At 41.7% G+C, this 22950-nt stretch overlaps 2 protein-coding genes across 6 annotated transcripts in view; one reads left to right on the top strand and one right to left on the bottom strand.

Moving 5' to 3' along the window:
• Window positions 1-6635, top strand: part of gpr185b (G protein-coupled receptor 185 b) — a 10394-nt gene extending 3759 nt beyond the window's left edge. For all 4 annotated transcript variants that reach the window (XM_051400476.1, XM_051400477.1, XM_051400478.1 and 1 more), the window contains exon 2: window positions 1-6635. This exon is cut by the window's left edge and continues 1390 nt beyond it. The gene's annotated coding sequence lies outside the window, so the exon portion shown is untranslated.
• Window positions 6636-14392: 7757 nt separating this feature from the next.
• The window catches only part of zgc:109889 (uncharacterized protein LOC553542 homolog), a 36356-nt gene continuing 27798 nt past the window's right edge, over window positions 14393-22950 (bottom strand). The window contains exons 5-11 of one of the 2 annotated variants that reach the window (XM_051400463.1): window positions 22301-22418; window positions 20388-20456; window positions 19768-19812; window positions 18369-18502; window positions 17383-17685; window positions 16507-16922; window positions 14393-15814 (exon numbers count right to left, since the gene is read on the bottom strand). In XM_051400463.1, coding sequence (XP_051256423.1) covers window positions 15657-15814; window positions 16507-16922; window positions 17383-17685; window positions 18369-18502; window positions 19768-19812; window positions 20388-20456; window positions 22301-22418 — 1243 coding nt within the window. In that variant the 3' untranslated portion in view covers window positions 14393-15656. The remainder of the gene's footprint in view (window positions 15815-16506; window positions 16923-17382; window positions 17686-18368; window positions 18503-19767; window positions 19813-20387; window positions 20457-22300; window positions 22419-22950) is intronic. The other variant, XM_051400464.1, reaches the window with a different exon arrangement.

Below are 22950 nucleotides of genomic sequence, written 5' to 3'. Positions count from 1 at the left end.
GGTGGCGTGAAACCAACTGCAAAAACCTGATCAAGGTACGGTGGTTGCTGGGGAGTGGCGGGGGGGGGAGTGTGTCAGGTGACTTTTTCCCAACTGACCTCCTTCAGGGCACGAGAAGCGAAGCCCGCTTCTCGAGAGTAGCATACGTATGTGACGGCGGGATTTAGGAAGGCCTAAAACCTCCGTAGGACCTGAGCTCGGGCAGCACTGCATGGTTATGCAATCAGAAGGAGTGAAACAGTCTTAAAATACTGTATGTGTGTGTCCACTGATGTGTTTGAAATTAAGTGGTGTGTGGATAAAAATACAATGAGCTAAATATACACAACGAATGACCTTGAGTATTCTCAATGAGCTATCTTTGCAGTCTTCTCCCCCCGACAGGAAAAACAAGAATATTTCTTCCCTTGAAATGTATTTTGTTCCCTTGATCTGATGCAGATTAAGTAATTAATGAGTTTGTAGACAAGAGTGCGCAACAATAATTAACTGTTATGTGCTGGAATTGAAATTAGATGGTGTTTCACGATCGCTACCGAGCCCATTCTGTCTTTTCCCAATGCCAACAGCACAGTGTGCAAGGGAACACGTTTTTAGGGGTGCACGAAGTCGGCGAAAAACGTGTCAGGATTCAGAGTGAAAACAAACTCCTAATCACAAACCATCCCTCCTCAAACATTCAAATCCATCTACCAGGCTCCTAATGCATAGATAACCCCCCCCGCTAGTCTGCAAAACCTAGAGAGGGATTTCCATATTTAGGCCGGCGTGTGTTGTCCTTGCCGTGATGGAATCAAATCTGCTCCCTGTTGGAGAGAAAAAAAAAACAAAAACGGGTTTCTCAGCCAGCCGCTGCGCCGTGACTGTGAAGCAGAGAGAGCTGAATTCAGCACCAAGGACAGCGCCACTGCAGAGCGCCGCTACCCTGGGAATGCTCTCTGCTGCGGGGGGGAAGAGAGTGCTGTAAAGTAGGCTATGCTGTTCTCTACACCATCTTGATGTGGGGGGTGTGAGGCGGGCTTTAAAAGGGCCATTCCAGCTCCATTGGAGTTTCTTTTGCTCGTTTGCAACCCATTCAGTGGTAATTGACAGTGTTCTCATGCATACCTGATGGCTAAAGGTGTTTTAAAACCCTTTTAGCTCTAACTTTCAGGGTCATTCGTCTGGAAAGACAAAGAAACAGCATTTATTAGAGTTTACTGCTTGAGAGCAAGACCACCAGGGGCTAATGTCAAGAAACAAAACTCCAGTAAGTGTTTGTAAAAAGCAAAAAAAAAGGGGCTTTCACTAGCTATCATTTGTGAAATCTTACATATTTGTGGCTGATTGTTGACTTAAAAAACAGTCAGCATGTAAGCAAAAATTACATAAAAACTCAAAATCATTCTACAATTAAGTTTTAAAAAAAGCAAGAAACCACAGAAACTGACTCCAATCACGCTCAAATCGTGCTCAAACATCCACTGTGGTCCTATAGTGCGACTATGACCCTGTCCTTTCTGTCATCCCACCGTTCTCTCGCCCTCTCTTGCATCTCAGCAGCAGAAATTATGCATGAGGAAAAGCAGTGTATGGCCCCGCGCGTGCCAGTAAAACAAGTCTTCTGACACGGGCAAGGTGAAGGCGGCTGATGTTTTTCAGAGGCAATAGGGGACCTCGATGTTTAACTGCATCCGCACGCCACCGCTTAGGGCCACGCACAGCTCTAAATCAACAGACAGCATTCTAACTCTATTGTCCGATTGATTATCCATTAGCTAGAGCTGAGCATGATCCTAATTGAAAAGGTCATTTTTCATCTAGACGGCTTTGGTCGGCTACAGTACATATTGCCGTCGCTCTCCAAAAAACTACTTTTACATCCTGACTTCCCGTCTTTATACTTCGTACCATTGTCGGGGAATAAATGATATTTCAGGGTAAAAGGCTATATGAGAGCAGAAATCTATAAATACGCTGTAAAAGCATCATATGGTCTAAATTCCTCTGACTTCTCTACGTTCTCTTCGTCTTCCATTTTCACCTCCCTACTTGCAGCCTGTCAGCAGTAGCTGGATATTCACTGCACACACACACACACACACACACACACACACGCCCCGCCTTGAAGAAGCAGCGGAGCTCTGCCCCCGGGGGCCCCTCTGAAGGCTCGGCGGGTTAATGAGAAGCGAGAGAGGCGAGGTGACGCGGCGTGAAATAGAAACGCCAGGCGAGACGCGCTTTAACGTCACCTCGGGTCACGTCCGCCACCACACACCCAATCAGGATGAAGTTTATTTCCCTTCCGAAAGGGCATCATGTAAGTTAAATCCAGCTAATGTTATTAACATCTCGGTAATAATGGCGCCGGGAATTGGCCTAACGTACAGAGGATGTAGTGAACACTGTGAGAGGGGATTTATTGCTAACCTCTATCTGCATTGAAATGATATACGGAGATGGTTTTCACTCTTGTGTTCCTCTGCACAACCTCAGAGAGAGGTACCATGACTAAGCTATTGGCATGCTGCTAATATACTAGTGTGGGAGGTGTACTGGCTTTGGGAAAATAGTTCATAGAAACTGTACGGGCTGTTTAAAAAAGAAAGAAAATACAGGTTGTTTCTTTAACGACAGGGAGTCACTTCCAAATTCAACGCTTTCTACCAAATAAACCACGACGATAGACGACAGCAAAGAACACATATACACAGAGAAACTTTGAAAATGGCGCTCAGGAGACGCAGGTATTAAGATCATCGTTTTTTTCTATAGTGTAAATTCAATCTTAGAGTAGAGGTGTTTTCTATTTTTCTTGGCAGCAGCAAACAATCAGTTGTTAGCAGAACAACAAGCTACACCACTCTGTCAACGACCTGTGTTTGAAAAAGGCAGACTCTCTCGTGTCTTTCGGTTTTTGGCCTTATTGGAACAAAAACTCCTTCGCAATAATGTCCAACTGTATTTTGCTGTGTACAAAAAAAAAAAAAAAAAAAAGCCACAATGGAGAGAAAGAGAGAGAACAGGCAGACGAGAGGTGGTGGGATCTGAGCGGTCTGCGGAGTAACTCGAACTAAATATCTCAAAGCAACAAATAGCACATTGTGTTTGTAAGAAATACGGCCTGGCTGGCCGGGGTTCTCCAAAACACATTCAGCAGTAGTGAATCATGGAAGTAGGACAAACCTAAATAGGAAGCTCTATTTCCATTTATAGGTTGTGCAGACATCTTGCAATATTATTTATTTTTCTCCCTAAAATTAGCTTTATTTTCATGTTCGCAGTCAACAACGACGACGGCGATTATCTGAAGGTTAAACAGGTCGACCGCCTCTTTCTGTCGCTCTCTCTTTTTGCTCGATCACTGCATTGATGGAACTGCCTGATGGTAAAAGACTTGCATCAATTATTAAGTGAAATACTTTGAATTACTCTGAGGCTGGAGGCATGAGATGGATGGAGTTTGGTACTTTTGACTAGAGAGATCCCAGAGAGTTAATTAAATCCATTTCACATAGGAATCTGATGCAGATCCTGTTGGCACACTGTTCTCCTGTATGCACAATGATGTGTGAGACTTGCTTTGTCACCTGTGTTTGGAGATGCTAGATGGGACACGCAAACAAGATTAACATTTTAGGTGAGCTCAGCGCCGCATCCGGTACAGTCGCTCACCGTTACCGTGGTTCCTCTGTTTTACCTCCCTGTTAAAAATGAATCAAACTAAATTAGGATCATGAACCAGACTTGGATTTTGGCATTTCAGGCTGGAGCAACACCAAAGAAGCCTGTGAAATCCTGGAGGGTTATTGTGGCCGACTAGTGCTATCATGTTGCCGGCTGGTTAGCATGTTAGCGGTTAGCTCACCAAGCTTCTAGAAAACTGTAATGGCATTTCAGGTGAAATGAGTTTAAAATTTTATTTATTATATTAATTATTTATTTATTTGTCCGTTTGTCTCAGTTTCACAAGCCGTTGTGGATAGATAAATGTTTTTTGGAAATAAAAAGCCACCTTTACACTTTTTGGGAGATTCTTTTGGCCTTTTGGCCTTTAGCAGTAAAATGTCAACTATTTTTCATTTTTCCAGGGTAAAAAAACCCTCTATTTGATCCAAGTCTGGAGGGAGTCACGAGCCCCAAAAGTAAAACCACAAATCAGCCGTTTCATGACGGAAATGTTAAATCCAGCGTTGCCCAGCTGGAACTCACCGAACAGCTGACATGAAGTCGGTATTTTAAACTCTGACGGTCCCATCTGGCATGTCCATCTAGTGATTGTTTTAACAATTAATAACACTCATCTGTGAATATGCCACCACTCAGTCAACCATTACTGGGGCAGGAGTGGAGCGACCACTCACTGTGTGTGTGAGTGTGTGTGTAAATGTGTGTGTGTGTGAGTGTGTGTGTGTCCCCCCCCCCGGGATCATAGCCAATTGTAATGAACCATAACTCAAACCAACGCTCACTGTAAACACAAACACACGCAGAATGGTTTTGTCAGCCGCTATACAGGACTAAAATTCAACTTTAAAAAAAAAAGAAAAAAAGAAAAAGAAATACCGTACAAGTGAGTGTGTGTGTTATTTTTATTATGCAATGCTGTACAGAAATGTATATTTTTGTAATGTTCATCAGGGCATGAGTTACAAGACATGGTCGCTGTGAGCATGTTGTGAGCGTGTGCGTGCGCGTGTGTTTCTTCCTCTTCTTCTGTGTTCTTCCTATAAACAAATGTTTCTTTAGGAGGGTGGGGGGCGCGGGGAAAAAGAAGTTGTGTGTCGGATATGCTGAAAAAGTGCCATATTTTTCGACTTTCTAGTGTCTTATTTGTTTTGGGTTTGTGTACATACACGTTTATCCGAGGGCGATTCTCGTGGCGGAATCGGAAGGGGTCGAGGTTCGAGTCTGCAAACAGAAGACAGCAGTGGTCACAAGCAGCAACCGTGAGCAGCAGGGTAAAGGAAGGAAAAACTGGCTGTTATGTGAAAGGACTTGACCTTGATAATATTGATCACTGTACTGAGCAAACAGCAGAAAATTCACCAATCTAAAACTCTTTATTTCTCTCTGTAACGTCAGACTTTTTTCTGGTTTTTCGGGCTGCAGCAACAACATGGGAGATGATATCAGTGTTTCTGTAAAACGTCTTCTTGACTTAAATCGTTTTTTCCATGAAAAGACAAGCACTAAGCGACAGACAGACAGACAGAGAGACAGATCGAGAGAGAGACTGTGCGTGACAGCGTTGTACGTCACAGAATCAGGTTTCCAGTGACGTCATTTTGTCTGAGTCGTGTCTAAAAGAGCAGGTCGTTTCAAAGACATCCCCCTCTCTTCCTCTTCCTTTCAAAAACGTCCCCCTCACTCCTTCCTCCCACTCGTCGTCCTCATCCCTTCAACGGCAACTGCCTCTTTTCCCCTCTTCATCCGTTCAGACATCTCCCTCTTGTCCTCTCTTGCGGGTTTCAGACGTGCCCCCTCTTTCGTTCCCCATCACTTGTCTACCATCATCGTCGCGTCATCTCTTTCTTTTCAGACATCCCCTCCGTCCATCGTTTGCCACACCTTTATCTCTTCTTTTTTTTTTTACCTCTTCTCCCCTCCCCTCACTCTGTCTCTTTCTCTTGTCTAACATCCTTGGCCTGCAGGAAGCTAGTCGGTCAGGCTCCATCTAAAAATAGTTACCCTGAAAGCAGATAAAAAGAGTGGGAAAAAAAGAACAGCAGGAAAAAAAGGAAAAGGAAAAAGGGAGGGAGGTAGTAAAGAAGTAGAAATCGACCCTCCCTCCCTGAGCGCAAACATTCACTTTGCCTCAGTAGACAGAAACATCCACTTCATCCTTTTTTTACCTCCTCCTTCCACTCTTGTCTCATCTCCTTTGCACACATTCATCTTCATCTATTTTTGTACCACTCCTTATCCATCCTCTCTCTTTTTTTTTTTGTCTCTTCTGAGCACAAGCGTTAACACAAGGGTTTTTAAAAGAAAAAGCAGGGTCCGAGGCGGGTGCCCACAGCAAATAAGCAGCACCGCCCCATCCCACCCCCTACCCCTCTACCGTCGGTCAGTCAGGCTAGGCTAACGTTTTCCCTCTGTAACCTACAACCTGGCAACACTTCAGGCAAGCAGAGATTGTCAATCAAAAAAAAAAAAAAAAAAAACCATTACAGAGCTAATTTTTCTATCGGACCGAGTATGGCCTTCATAGAAAAACATTGTTTTATGCATCGATATTGTTGGTGTGGATGAGGAAGCAGCAGCGTGTGCACGAGCATCACAGGTTTTAAACCCTCACGGCGAGGAGGGCGCTATTGGGTAACGATACTGTGATGTCAGAGAACTAAAGCGGTGTCGTTGAATCATGTTTATTTTTATTTATTCTTACTTTTTCTGTATTTTCTTTCATTTTTCCTCTTGAGTTTGTGTTGTGAAACAAAGCCGGTTACGATAAAAAGTACAAATGCACTTTATAAGATGGACATGTTACACATTGCACTTGTAAATGTCGAATGTAAAACCTTGAAGAGAAAGATTTATTTTTACTATTGTAAATAAATGAGAAAGAAAAAAAAATTAAAAAAAAGACTGCAAAAAAAAAAATAAAGTGGAGAATAATTTGCCAAATAAACTGAGAACAACAAAATAATAAAGTTCTAACGTGTTTTTCTGTGTGCTGGAATGGAGTCGATCCAGTGACGTCAGCGCATGTGTGTGTGTGTGTGTGTGTGTGTGTGCTTTTGTGGGTGTGTTGGTGGATGTTTGCGTGACATTATTTGTGTGTGGGTGTTATTACGAGTGTGTGTGAGTCAATATCGCAGGTCGCTGGAGTGTTAAGGAAAGCCTGGGCATAAAAAGAGATGCTGCTGAATTATTAAACCACTCCCTGCTTGCATAACAGCAGAAAAAAATGGCGAAACACAGAGTGAGAAGAGGGAAAGAGAGAGATGAGGAAGAAGAGGAGGAGGAGGAGGAGGAGGAGGAGGAGGAGGAAGAGGGAGAGTCCAATCGCAGAAAGGTGAGACACACGTGCACGGACACAAACGTACATATGGGAAACAGAAGAAGCCCAGAAGGAGAGAGGGAAAGGAAAGGTGCAAAGAAATGTTCTCCGAGGGACAACTAGAGCTGTAGTGAGGGCACTGTTTGTTTGTGTGTGTGTGTGTGTGTGTGTGTGTGTGTGAGGGTGGGGTAATGGGACACACACTAACACTAAAGCTTCTTAAACAAAAAATTTTCAAAAAAGCAGCAGGAGATTTCAGTCACCCAAATCTCTGACGCAGGTGAGTGTGTGAGAGAATTTAACCTTTAACCAATCAAATGTGCTTGTATGTCAATGAAAGTGTGAACTGCAAGAGTGTACGAGACAGTGTGTGTGTGTGTTGTGTGTGTGTGTGTGTGTGTGCGTGCACTGTTCAGCTCCTTGACTCACCTCTACCCGGTCTCTACATGGAGGGGAAGAGCTCCATCATGTGGCCATGTGGGAGTGCTGCAAAGACAGGAGACAAGGGAAAAGACGCAGCATCCACCCACCCACACACACCACACACACACACACACACACACACACACACACACCTCACTTCTTTTACGTCATTACAGCAGCTCTCTCAAAGCCAGCAAGCACGAAGCCAACCCTCTCTCCCTTTTTCCAACCTTACTGTCTCTATCTTCCTCTACCCACCCAATATATTCACTCTATCCCTCTCCCACCCCCCCTGTCTGTCTCTCTCTCTCTCTTTCTGTATGAGTCAGAAGGCTCTCTCCACCATCTGCTGCAGGATGCTGCAAATCACCTCCGTGTACGTGCATGTGTTTGAGAGGGGGAGGAAAAAAAAAAAAAGAGCACAGAAGGTGGTGATATGCCTGCATCTGTTGTGTCTGACTCACACACACCTCTTCACCCAGATTTAAAATTTTAATGACCGTTTGATTGAAACCTGTGAAGATTATTTCCTCCATGTGGCCAGGAAATGATCCATGAGAGCGCTTCATGGGCACCGGACATTATTATTAGCACATAATCGACCTGGCGTGTTCAAAGCTTTCCAGGAGTTATTTTAAATGTTGACCGGTGACTGTAATGTGATGTCCTACATTTCCCAGAATCTCTTGACAACACATTGAGAGACTGCCAGCTGTGGGTTTTACTGCTGGGAAGGTAGATTTAATAGAAAATACGACCTTTATTAAGTTAAGAATGAAAAATACTGCTACTATGACACGCAAAGACAATCACCTTTACAATCACATAGAAGGGATTTAGTACACATGACAAGGTTTTCTGTCAAACTACACATCGACAGCACATACTAAAGACCTCTCAGAGAAACTAAACAGCATCTTAAGACGTCCACCTGCTGCCTTGATGCTCTGCCAAGAAGCTTCCTTAAAAAGGTTTTCAGCTCGTTGGCAACAGTCTTGCCGCAATTAGTCAACCATGTCTCCTCTCGTTATTTAACTTCCCTAATGTTATGAGAAGCAACGCCATCAAGCCAAAAAACAGTGGCTGATCTTATGTGATAAGCGACAGACCTACTCTGTACTCTCTTATTGTAACTCAAATTGTAACTCTGTTCAGATAAACTGATTTGGGCAAAATTTCAGTCCTTCAATCAGATATTTCTGGTGCCTTTAACATAGCTGACCTAGTCTCGCCATACCAGACGATCGGAGAACTCATCGCCTACCAATCATCTGGGGATTTCTAAAAGCAAAGTAGTCGCTTGAACGGCGATGAGAATGACTGCAAACAAGCGTATGCCCCTGACTTCAAGGACACACCTTACCTGAAACAATGCTTCTCTCCCATTTTCCTCCATAGTGAAACACACTGGAGATGTAGCTAATTACTTTGTAACACGGAGAGAGCTTTTTAAAACGTTGAAAATGGATGTCATGATGTCATTTGGATTGGTTCTGCAATGCAGGTTTTTTTTAAACTAATTGTTTTCACCCAGTTTTAGCATCAAAAGCTGAAACAAAGTCCTCAGTGTTTAGAAACTGACTTGTGAGTCTGTGGCTGAAGAGTCCTGGCTGAGGACTATCAGACGTAAAATGGTAAATGGACTGTACTTGTATAGCGCCTTTCTGGCCTTCTTTTACACTACATGCCACATTCATCCACTCACACACATTCATACATTGAAAACCCATCACAAACCAACATTCATCTACATTCATACACCGATGTATAGCATCGGGAGCAATTTGGGGTTCAGTATCTTGTTTAAGGACTGTTCGACATGCAGCAGGAGGACCTCTTGAGCTACAGCCACCCATATAAAATTGCGGTAACTCTCCCATCTCTATGGCAGTGATTCGGCATGTGGAGTTCCCCAGGACTCAATGTTTTAACCTCTTATATTTAGCCTTTACATGCTTCTATTAAGCCACATTATGCCAAATAATAAACTGAACAATCATAATTATGCCGATGACACGTTATTCTGTCAGAAAGAGAGAACTCAGTGCTTATCTTGATAGTTGTGTCCTTGAAAACCAAAATTCAAGCCAGAAATCTTGGTGCAGTCATGGATCTAAATTGAGTCATACTTCACAACTTACCTCCCTGTGGTCTTGAATTGCTTTAGTTGAGTCATAGGCTTTCAGCCCTAGCTCTGGAAACAGCACACTGGGATAATGGTTTGGCAATATGTTCTCCACCATCTCTTCCTTGAAAATAGTGTCTTGCGGCACTATAAAATAAGTCCTTGAGGTATGTATACAAGTCACGTGGGGTCACTTGCGTAGTTGTGACATAATAGTGGATCCACTGTATTCTCAGCACAGCAATCTACGACAGGATCTTGTCCTTCTGCAGTATCTGCAGGATTCACTGCAACAAAAGCAGTTCCTGTCAACACTGGAAAGAGAACAGCTCAGTCTTGACATGGCCATTTGTAAATCTCTTTAAGAAGTGTTCAATATACTTACGTTATTGTATATAAATAAATAAATAATAGAAACTGAATTCACTCAATATGGCAAGGCCAGTAGCTATTTCAAATACTGTTAAAGAGTTTTTAATTTAAATATTTCTTAAAATAAATAACATTATTACATAAGGGGCTGTACTGGTGATTTGACAGAGGCTAATAAGGTTATTGAATGTACACTGTGATGTACAACAAGATAGTTAAAGGTCTCCACAGGTTAATTTTCATAGTGTAGTTGTCTAAAATTAATAGTAACCATAGAGAAATCAATTTACCAGTTTGTATGCTTCGTTAAAAAGGTCACGAGTAGTTTACTTGCCATTTATTAAGCGACATGTCAAACCACTGGCATGATCTTATAATTATTCAAGTCAACACTGGATGCACTCTGTGACTCATGTCACTGCTACTGCTACCAGCTTAATACACATTTTTGCCTGATATCAATATATAAAAGTAGGTGACATTTTAGTCAATGAATATCTTATTTATCTCTTCACAGGAAAATCAAATATCTGGACTCAAATGGGAGTCATCTTGAAAATTGGTTGCATGCACCCCATACAACATCAGATAAATCGAGTGCATCTTGTATTTAAATAGGCTCATCTAAAGTCTTTGATTCCAGAAATAGGTCCAGACTAAAATTAGACACTAGCAGGAAAGAAGGATGCAAGAAAAATGTGGTCACTGTCACCTGAAAAATTTAGTTTCTTTAAACTGAGTCGTCTGCATTTTTTTGAGGAACACATATTTTCTCACCATTATGTGTGTCTGTGGTGGTGTTTTTGTATTTTCCACTGACCTCTCTCTCGAATTCTCTCTGCTGTGTCACCATCTGTGTCCCAAAATGACTCCTCTCTCCCAAACAGCACCCTGCCAAGGCCCAGAACAGCACGGTGCTGGAACGAACCATGTTGACACTGGTGGGCGTGTCGCAGCGCTGAGAAAATGGAGCGCTGATTGCTGGATTTACGTCATCGTTATGAGATGACTGACACTGTTGAACAAATGTTACCATTTTAAGTCTTCAAGTGAGAAGGGTTGGTAATTTGTCTTCCAAGAAAATCTATATATACACACATAATCTAATAAGCAGTGCGTTATGATGATATTGAAGAACTGATGCTTTTTATGGGAAATTATCATATCCTGTGTGTTTGTAAATGAGATTAGTGTTCAAGTATTTAGTCTCTTCTATAAATATAGTCCCCTAGCTATGTTCTATGAGGAATCTTGATGTGTTAGGCTACGTTCACACTGCAATCTTTAGCACTCGTTCTGATTTATTGCTCAGATCAGATTTTTTGGTGTTTGGCAATTCACATTATTTTTAAAAACTGGCCCTTGTAAAGTATTACCAATTATTGGTCTAAGGAAGTACCTCACTTCTAATATGGAAATTTCGCATACGAAGTAAACACAACTGTCCCAACTTTGGCAGAAATAGTGTGTTAATTAAGGATCCTCATTGTGCATAGGAAGGAGAAATGTGTTTGAATTATTTTTTTGTGATTAGCAAAATAAACATGCATTCGCTCTTGGCATCAGTTCAGTGATTACATGGGCAAGGAGCATGTCTAATTCTTTCAGAAAGAAAGAGTTCTGTACCAGCATGCAGGCAAATTTCTGGAAACTGTACGATTCTACAATCAGATGAGCTCAAAAAGCTTATTGAGGAGAGATTTTTAAACATGGATCAATACGAAAAAGTGTCACACGTATGTCGACGACATACAAACACTTATCTAAGCTTTAAAGTGCTGAGATGTGTCACAGACTATATAACTATTAACAACCTAAAAGAAAGGAAATTATGATTCAGTGGTTTGCAAATGTTAACATCACAACCTTAAGTCTATGTTATGCACATGATGATTTATGACTAATATATTAAATGTAAAAAAACACAGGATAACAATTTTGTTCACCATTTATTGTCTATAGTTACATGCATACTTGCTTACAGTTGGTTTTAGTGTGCAATACACAGTTTTATTTTGTTTCATTGTCTATGTTATATAACCCCAAATGTATTTTACTTTACAGGCTGCCTTACCAAAAGTCTATACAACATGATTCATTTCTCACATTTTCAACACATAATGAAGTATTCTCACAAGCCAGTAGCCATAGATAACACAAGGTACGATTGATTTGAAATCTCGGCCTTTGGTGGCTTTGCTGAAAAGACTTTTGATGTATTCAGTCTCACGTATTTGGTAATTGTGGGTCAGTATTTCCAATCTGGAACCAGCACATCCAACAAGACGAGATTTTACAGTCACAGATTTACATTCTACGACGCTGAAAAGGTCACGAAGTGCTGCGGATCTGTAAATGCCTTCCACGTATCAGTCAATGCATCTATGGCTCTTTTTGAGTTAAATTTGGCCCCAGGTCTATGGCAGATCCATATTCTAGCTGTTCAATGTGCTTTTTTTTGTTATAATAATGTCAGTAAATGTAGGTTTTGCCGTAGTTGGTTAAATGCTGCACCAAACAATCGGGGAGGACAACCGAGAACCCATCGACAGTCCATCCGTCGTCCAGTCCTTGATCCAGCTGTAATTTGTATTCTCCAGCAGAGTGCAGCTATTGAGTGAGCCGTTTCCTCGACTATCACGTGGTATCTATATACAACAAAAGAACTTCTTCTGAGCCCTATCACTTGTTTTTTTCTATAATAAACCAATACGGTAACCTGTGCAACAACTACGCAGTCAAAACAGTCTCAGATATATGACGGACACCTGATCTCTCAGGTGGTTTAGTTTCGTCATTTTCATCTATTAGATTTAATAATAAACACAGATTTTGGTGATTTGCAAAAGACATTTAAATGTCTAGGTCTACATTGTGATGTTTTTATAGACATCAAGACTACATATAGCTTGTTTTATCAGGATTTTCCTTATTATTTCAATGTGAAGCTGGTCCTAACTACACAGTGTAGTCTGTTTGTTGCTTTTCTGATTAAGTGCTAATATTCACTTTATAAGTGAGTTGAAGGTAAACAGTGCAACTGAGCTTTTTAGTGGGACCGAGTTCCCAGAATATCAGAAACCGCTCCGAGTGCATGTTTTGCCCAGATCCAATTCTCTCTAGATAACATAAATGGAGAAATAGAAACTATCGCTAAAGTCCAGAAATTAAACGGTATCAGTGAATATCTTTAACATTAAAAAAGGAGGAAACTGTGCCTCGTCGGGGCAAAATTTTAAAATCGATGAGAAGTACTATGCTTCCCAGAATGCAAAAATCAAAAAAAGACCTTCAAAATCTTTAAAAATCAGGTTACTCTGGACAGGAAACTGAAACAAACACATATTGTTATTAAGAAACACACAAATCGAGCATTGAATGCTGTTTGAATCCTGTTTTTAAGCTGGTCCTTTGGCTCGAGATTAGATTAACAACAGGTGCATCTGGTAGAAACAATAAAAAAACTTTAACTGGCTTCTCTTGTTTTGTCCGCTAACCTCAATCCTGGCCTTGAGTAGAAAAAACCCTAAAATAAACCAAAGTGAACAACTCACTGCAGCACATTTTAAAAGGAAAAACCACATTATAAAAACACTACAGTCCAATCAGCTCATACTGAGGATTAGCCAAACCTATATTGAAAAGAGATAGATAATATACTGTAGATTACTGTTGCAAGTCTCTTACACGTATGTATTTATAGTCCAGGGGGCTGCGTTCACAAAGCCTCCACAGACAGCAGTGCTGACCCAGCGGTCGGCTGAGAGGTCATATGAAGGAGCGGACGCGACCTTTGACCCTGGGTCAGGATGACAAGCTTTGTGAGTGCGGCTCCAGTGTGGTTAAGTGTAGAAGCGTTTATAATAAGACCAATACCACAGCACACAGTCACTGGCTGAAATGTTAGGCTTCATGTTATGATTGACTACAAAAAGACCCAAAGTAAAAAATAAAAAAAAACCATACCAAAATAATGGCGTAAGCTCGCTCTCTTGCTTTTTCCTGTTCAATGCTGTGATATGGAGGCAGAAATGATGAGTCGTCACTAAGCTTCAACAAGAGCCGGTGGCGCTTGTTTTCCCAAATCGGTGTAAACCTGGGCGGGGTGGCGTCTTTCGTCACAGTTTCAGTGGGAGAAGTATTGTATGTTGAAATGTTTAAAAAGGTGAGAGTTCGACTACACTGGCTTTATGAGAGTTCGGCCTTCTGATTGATTTACCAAAAGAGAACCAGCATCGCTTTTTCCCTGTAGATCCTCCCGGTGTATGTTCGGTAATTATAATGCCAAGTTACAGGACATTTAACATAATGCTTTTTTCCAACAAATTGGGGGAAAAAAAAAAAGGTTTTTAAATACAATAGTCCTCACAAATAGATTAAGTTAGATTTCAAATCTTTCATTTCTTGTAAAAGATTTTCAAATATTACTCTTGTAATTGTTTTTCTTAATATATATATATATATTATATATTTATATATATATATATATATATATATATATACACATATATATTTCTTTACATTATATGTTACCTGGTTCACGGATGTCATGTTTATCTCAATGAGTTAATTTCAACAAATGATTAAATGAAAAAGTTAATGCAAAATACAAGACGTACAGAATGTTGTAAACACAGTCACTGTCCCGAAAATTTAAAAGACAAAATAGTAACTTGCTATTAGGGTTCAATTGATTTATAGGTCTTGTATTAAACTGACTAACAATCACACCTAAATTATTAATGTCACATCAGTTATAGCCGTAAAACTGGTCTGAATTTTGAACTGTTAGCAGTAGAGAATCACCAAATTAAGGATTTTTCATCAAAGTACAAAATACAGATTGGATCTTTGAGCAATTCTGGAGGATTTTATCCCAAATATATTCATTCTGTGTCTTATTGTAAATTCATTTCTTTAAATAGAATCTAAATCATTACATCTTTCACAAACCAAAAGCAGGCTATATATTCAACTGTACTGTCCTTTACACAGACATAATAATTGTGCTGATTCTATCGACTCATGTTGGTGACCAATGAGCAAAACTCTCACACCGGCAGTGTAGTCTCTTAAGGAGAGTGCGCATGTTTCATGAAACAGGCACGTCCTGGCGAGGCGGAGTGATCCTCTTAAGGAGCTATTCTTTCCCTGATGACGTGTTTTCATAAATTCCTTCTCGACATTTGGCAGATAAGTTAAGATTGCACTATAATTAGTTTTTCTTGTGCTATACCATGTGTTTTGTAAACACATTACCTCCCCCGTACTCACCGGGGGTCCACCTACCTACAAGTTTGAGAGCTCGTAATATTGCTAATTATTATCACTCAAATATGTAAGGTGGGGTGGAAACGGGCGCGATTGCTTTTCACAGCTGAGTGTTAGTGGTTAAAAATGAGCAGACGGGGGCGGGAGGGTGTTGAAATGGTGCGAATGTGATTGGCCCTGGGTGGTTACACGCACAGACCCCCTAGGGTTTCAGTTCAAGGATAGGCGTTGTCAGGGGCAACCAAGCAAACTGGAACTTCCAACCTGTTGCCGCAGAAGTGCTAAACGTTCAGGGAGGCTGCAAGTGTGTGTGTGTGAATGTATGTATGATTAATATTTTTATTTTTAAAACACCCCTTCACTTCCACCTCAGTGTCTCAATGCCCCCCCCCCCCTCCAACCTCCTATTCCCGGTCATTACCACCCACCGAGCCCCCGTCTCTTTCACGCTCTTCTTTTCTTTTTTTTTTTTTTACATATTTAGTCAGACCACTCGTTCTCGTCGAGCTCGGAGTCGTCATCGGACTCGCTGTACTCCACGGCGATGCGGCGCGAGAGGATGGTGGCCACATCGTTGCCGACGGGCTCCCTCTTCGCCTCCTGCTCCCTCTGCTCCTGCACCTTCCTCAGCTGGATGCCTGGAGGGGAGGAGGGGAGGAAGGGAGGATGTGGTGGGGAGGGAAGGAGGGACGGAGGGAGTGAGCAGGGGCATCAACGACCGGCAGAAGCTCAACAACGGCAGTCAGGTGTCATGCATGATGTTTTATAGAGTTTTAAACCCCTCAAATTTCTTTGGTAAAGCTTTATAAGGTTACTTCTGTTACTTTTATTACTTTACTTAAAGGGAAAGTAAACTCACCTTAAGTCAGTGAAAATAAAGAACCTTTGGGTATTTGAGGACACCCAAATTTGTCAATAATTACATTTTTTTAAATTATAACAAGACGTATACTTACACATGTGCCTATACCAAGGTTATTAAAGTGAACTTAAACTAAATTAAAACTAGTTTTGAAAATTATTTGAAACAATATTGTGTACTAAAATAGAAATACACAGGCAATATCTTTGGTTTTAGTCTTTAGTCAACATTTTTAAACAATAAAATCTCAACTAAAATGAGTAACTAACTGAAAATAAACTGAATTAAAAACAAAAACAAAAAACCAAACAATAAAAAAAACAAATATATGTGGTATAAACTCAATTTTTATCACTCAACTCAGAACATATACAGTATATGTAATAATAAGTATTTAATACAAATAAATATATCTATTTATATAGAGTGTTAAATATAAACTGTTTAAAACATTAACTACACACATACCTCTACGTATGGCGGCCAGCAGGTCGGAGCGGGCGTCGCTCATCGGGATCATCCCCAGCATGGTGGACTTCCTCGACGCGGGCGCCGCATCCACAGCCGACTGTCCCAAGGCGGCGTGCGGTGGCGATGGGTGAGCTTGGAGGCCTGAGGGGACTCCAGGCGGAGGAGGTGGAGGAGCGGCGGGGGGCGCACCTGACGGGGGGTGGGCTGGGGAGGGCACGTAGTTGGCCGGGGGAGGAGGAGGGGAAGGGGAGTAGGGACGGGAGAGGGTAGAGGAGATGGGCGGGACAGCGGAGGCGGCGGCGGAGGGCGGGGCGGTGGTGGAGTCGAAGGCTGTCTGGGCGGAGGGGATGGTTGGGGGAGGAGGGGGAGGGGCGGGTGGGATATAGTACTCTGGGATGGTGGAGGGCTGGCCGCTAGAGGGGGAGAAGGAGAAAAAGTGCATCAGGTTAATATAGTTTATTTCGAATATGTGATTAAGAGTAAATGTGGGACTTCATTGGTCTCACGTCACTGGTTTTTATGGGCCTCAGGCCTAGGAAAAGTCATGAAGGGACATTTTGAAAAGGTGAGTTGACTCCATTTTAAGATTCGAAGCGGCAGGCAGTTGACATTAACTTGGCCTTTACAGTTTAAACATCATGTTTCACTGCAGTCATTTAGCTATTAAGAGTACAAAAAGGTAAAAGCCAAGAGTCTGGGCTTGAAATACTGCTTAACATTCAGTTATTTTGACATTTTATGAATTCTTCCAGCTTCTTCCAACACCATCAGGACACTGGTTGCTCTCAGATTTTAACCAGAATCAACACAAAAGATTGTAGAAAAAGATACTTAATCACAAAAATAAAACCTCATCTAAATGAGTAAACCTACCCGTGCCCAGCCCGGTATTCCTTAACCGACTGCTGCCTCGGCCCGTTAACCGTTGGATCTCCACCACCCTGGACCCCGTGTCCTGATGGGGCTCTGCCCAGGGAGGCCGCGTGTCGCCCTGCCGCCGGTGGCCCTCCGGTTCCCGGGGGCTGGTTTGCCGGCCTGAGGCCCCGATCCAGTGACTGAGTCTGGGCCGCGGCGCTGAGGTGGTCCCTGGCGTGGAGGTCGGTGGGGTGGACGGCGCTGGGGGCCTGGGTGGAGGGGTGGTTGGGGCTGGCAGGGTAGGAGTCGGACGCCATTGACCTGTTGGAAGGAAGGTGAGGACATGGTTAAATGTAGAAACAAATACTAATAAAAAAAACAGAAATAACAGCTGTGACAACTTTTATTAAGTAAGTTAATATTTGCACTTCAGCAGCAGTGATCCAAATTCTCCTCAAAGTTTGATCTTTTCTTAGAAAGACTTAAAGTGTGAAAGCGTAAAATCCACATGAAATATAAATTCATATGCTCAGAATCACTTTCTCCAGAAGAGGGCAGCACAGAGCTTTAAATAATACAGCAGATAGGCCTCTCGGTTTACAAGTATGAGCTTAAATGTGTGTAATTCTTAGACTTTGAGTGCTTGTGTAAAAAAAAGCTGCACCACTATTTGCTATTTATAGCATAGCAACACTATTTATAGCTTTATAAAGCTGAGGAGAATACTGACAGTGTGTCAGTTTGTAAAATTACAGTTTGTATATCATCTCAGTGCAGAAAACCTCACCCTCAAACACCAATACTTAACACTCTGACCCAATTGTGTGAACACGTATTCTCACTCAAGTATTGTCATCCCTGTTCCCCTGAGGAGAGACGACTCCACATAAAAAACAATGACGTTTATGTGTTGTCAGGTTAGATTGTGACAAGGCAACAGGACCCTTGAGGAAAACCTCACACATATAGGGACAATGTGACTGTTTGTGTGTGTGTGTGTGTACCTGCTATCAGGGGACAGGGAGCCTTCAGAGGACATGCCATGGTAAGGGGAGGGGGTGAGCCTGGGGTCTGGTCTGAACTCTTTGTCGTAGGCCAGGACGTTCCACTCCTGGCGCCGGTTACGAGCCTTACGCACCTTCAATAAAGGTGGAAGAACAGTGAGTGAAAGTTATGGTGTTGTTAAAGCTTAGACTGAGAGGACTACAGTACATCTGTTACTGTCACTTCAGTATTCACTAGCTGTGGTCTGGATAATTACCCCAGCTGTACCTCTCCAACACCCCATTAGGGACAGTGTAAATGGGCATTGGAGAGTATCTCAATGTCTTTACTTTAGTAAATTGCTTTAATATACTTTTATTGAAGATGGTTTTAGAGTAATAAAAGTGTTCAAGTTCAATTTTTACTCATAAAAAGCAGAGTTCACGGAGTTCACTGTCCGCTCTCTTAATATCTGTGTCACATCTTCTTCAACCCCTTTGCGATTCTCTCAATTCAGCCATTAGCTAATGTGTAGCACCAGTGAGTACAGCAGTGGTGAATTAAATATAAGTCCAAATTAACTTTAGTTCATTGTTATAATGTAACTGTTAGACTTAGTTTACTTTTTATTCCTTAATGGTCTCTATTAACTATCCTAAAGCCAGCCTCTAAATTATTACACTCAGCTTAATAGAATGTCTTTAAATGCAATTAATTTAATTTGTTTAGGCAACACAAAGCATTGTCAAACATCACTTCCATTAAGCTGTTTTCAGCAGACAGGTCACAGGTAATTAACTTGGCATTTCATAATATTCGCAGCTATAGAGAAGTTCAAGCCTGCAGAGTTTATATTATATTCATTCAAATGCGAATTAGCATAAAAGCCGTTCTTTTGCCTAAATGATTATTAATATGACCAAATAATACACTGAGGTTTATGCATAATTCTCTCTCCATTTAGGGTTACTTGTAATTTGACCAGTGTTCAACCTTAAAGGACCAGTGTGTAACATTTAGGAGAATCTATTGGCAGAAACTGAATAATATCCATAGGTATGTTGTCATAAGAATGACGTTTTTATCTACAAACATCCCGGGTCGCTTCCATGGAGTCCGCTATGTTGAGCCATTATGTTTCTACAGTAACCCACAACGGACAAACCAAACAAACCCGTTCTCATTCCCAGGTCGTCATATACTACTGATGTGAGCAGTATTTATTAATTGCAGTCTGCAACTTCACCACTAGATGTCACTAAATCTCACACACTGGTCCTTTAAAAACAAGTGCACTTCCCAGGATTGCTGGGATAGTGTGCCTCTGTTCCCAGGACAGAAAATGTCTCATATTCAGGGAAAAATATGAATCCCTATTGCCAGTTTGATAATGATAACCGTGTATAAAACCTCACTGACCTTCTTCACCTCTCTGCCCGGGTCCTCAACCTGCTTCTGCTGCTCCTAGAACCGAAACAGAGGAGGACAGATAAGATAGAAGAGTGGAGAGAATCTTAATCATCGATTACTGATTCCTCTCGGGAAGAGGAAGAGAACAGGACCCCATCACCAGCTCCTTCACCATGGGGTAAATTCACCAACCACACACACATACACGCACTAGTCTACTCACCACCCAGTCACTATTACACACACACCAACAAACACTGAAAGGACGATGGACAACAGAGCCAAAAACCTCTGGGAACACAAGACAGGAACCAAACCAAACACAGAGGGTTAGAGAGAGGGTGAGGTGGCAAGCTAACGCAACGTGACAAACACAGACACAAACAGAAGGGAAGGTGTGTGTGTGTGTGTGTGTGTGTGTGTGTGACTGTGTCTTTTAATATTACAGAAATACAACCACTTGCTTGTCTTTTGTGTTTCTCTATGCATGCGTCTTGTGTGTCTTACCTGAGTTCGTACATCCCCTATAATAGGTGAGTGTGTATTGTGTGTTAGTGGGGTGTGCAGGGGTAAAGTCAGGGGGGGGGGCAAGAAAAGGGGGGCAGGGTAGGGGTCGGGGGTTGTCTTACAGAGATGGACAGGGGGCTCCTGGGTGGGGCCTGTCTGGAGTGGGGCCTGTCAGGGTGGGCCGGACAGCCCTATGGAAACATGGGAGAAAGACAAGCTGGTGCGTTAGACTGAGCAGAGGCGGAAGAGGAGGAGGTGGACGTGGAGGTGGAGGTGGAGGTGGAAGTGATAGGGTGGGGTGTGTGTCTTGGAAGGCAAGGTGACTCTATAGATAATTAGAAAAAGGAAGGAGGAAGAGAAAGTGTGTAGAGAAAGGTTGACAACTCCTCCTGCGGCTGAGCGTCTCCTCGTATTCAAACCTGTTATTTCTGAGAGTGAAAACTACTTTGTTTCTGAAGCGATTTTATTCTGCCAACTTTCCAGGTTGAAGGGAGGGAACAGAAAAATGTGAGCAGCATTAAATTGAACAGAAATATTGACAAAGTGCAGCAAACACATACAGCAGCAGTCGTTCAGGCGTTTTCAGAAATGATCTGATGGAAACAAGTGTGGCACTTTGAAGTGGCATTGAATCAAAGGGGAATACCACTGAAACAGAGCTCTGAAATATTTAAACCTCTACGCCAATTATGTTGGTCTTCGACGTGAACACACAAAAGAGCTTTACAGAGAACTAAATGGAAAAGACAGAACTGTCAAAATGATCATTTTCCCCCCTTGAATTGAACAAATATCCATGGCTGGATTAACTCACAAGGGTGCCAACTGAGTCCCTGCTGATTAGTCAAACCCCCCGCTGCTCCTGGAGATCAATGTCGCCCACTCTGTACATTATCTGTATCCTTTAGTACCCAAAGAATACAGTGTCTATTATCCACCATTCAGATTGCTCTAAATTCCAGGAGAGAAAACTTAACCTGAACTAAAAAAACATGGAATTCGGTTTAAATTAAGAAAACATCGGAAAATACAGTATTGCGATATTTTGTATTGTGATACTGTATCGATTCTCAGAAACACTGTATTGATTTTGTATTGCAAACGTAAAGTGAGGACTATGATGTTCTGGTTGCATAAAAAAAGGAAACCTTTGTTTACTCACACTGCTGACAGTATTGCAGTTTATCACAATATATTGAATCGTAACCCCTGTATCGTGATATGTATGGTATCGCCAGATTCTTGCCAATACAAAGCCCTAGTTTAAATATATAAAAAAACAATACTGTTTACCCACTGATCCCATGCCTCTCATTGCATGTAGAAATGTAAATGAACATTCAAAATATTACCTCTGCTTTCCAAACTGTATATTTGAAAACTCTAAAGGTCCCTAATTATATATTTCCATATTACAGAGCTACATAAAAGTATATTTTATATATGTATACAATATAAACACAGCATATAAATCATGTGAGCATGTAAATCATAACAGCGTGAGCCAACATGAACAATACGAGGACTAAAATTGAGCAGCTAAATGGAATTCAGCCATCATTTACCCCTGTGCTCCTCCTGCTGTAGCACATCAAAATAACCAATGACTCATTTCATTTGTGTGAATATGGCGTAACATTATAAACAGTTTAGAGCTGTATTCCCCTTAGGCCATTTATTTGTCTCTGGATAATGAGCCTGCCCAACTGCTGCTGTATCAATAACCAATTATGGAACAAAGCAAAGCTAAATGGTGAGTACAGTAAGATAGGAATGCATAAAATGAGATAACATCATTAAAATAAGACACAACTAGGCAGGAAAAAAAAAAAGATTAGCAAATTAAAGCAGATGAGGAGTTTATTTTACTGTTCTGTCACGCTCCCTCTCACATCGGGCCCACAGAATACGCACAAAGACACACATATGAGCACGCCAACGTCCACCAACTTGCACTCACAAACACACATTCACGTACAAATGAACTCCACTGACCAGCACACACAAACACACACACACTAATACACATCCGTACCTTCTGCCGTCTCTTCTCCTTGCGTTTGTCCTCGGTGGCCTGCAGCATCTTCTCCTTCCACAGGTTGAAGAAGTACGAGGGGTCGGTGTAGAACTTCAGTGCGTCCTTCTTGTCGTCCCTGCACGGAGGAAAAGTGGGTGGAAGAGTAAATAAAAAGGCATAAATAATGTTTGGATACACGTGTTGCAAAGGAGGTAGGAGGGGATTTGAGGGAGGGGGGGGGGGTGGAGCAGGATGAGCAATACAAAAATTATAAAAATGTATTTTTAATAACAGGGAGGTTTGTTGGGATTCAAAAGATGATTTATGAAGCCACATGAGAAAAAACCTAAAATAAAGAGGGAGCACTAGAGAGCTGAACTGCCCCCTCACCTAGCGAGCCTTTTGCCCTGCTGAGTGTTTCTTGAAGCATATTGTTGAGCTTTCCTGTCCACATTCTAGGCTAAATGGGTATTTTCTGCTATATTAGTAGTAAAATATGATCAACTCAGAGGTTTAACCAAGATACGACAACAAGATATTACAATAACAGTCCAAACTGTTGAAGTTAATCAAAATACCTGTGTGATCCCTTCCTGGAAGGTAGAAAATAAACATCTAGAACTTACTATGACTTACGATAAAATGCTACATGTGCTCCCCTAAATCTC

Source organism: Dicentrarchus labrax, unplaced genomic scaffold (genome assembly GCF_905237075.1).
Source record: "Dicentrarchus labrax unplaced genomic scaffold, dlabrax2021, whole genome shotgun sequence".
NCBI lineage: Eukaryota > Metazoa > Chordata > Actinopteri > Moronidae > Dicentrarchus > Dicentrarchus labrax.
This window is presented reverse-complemented; position numbering and strand designations above follow the sequence as displayed.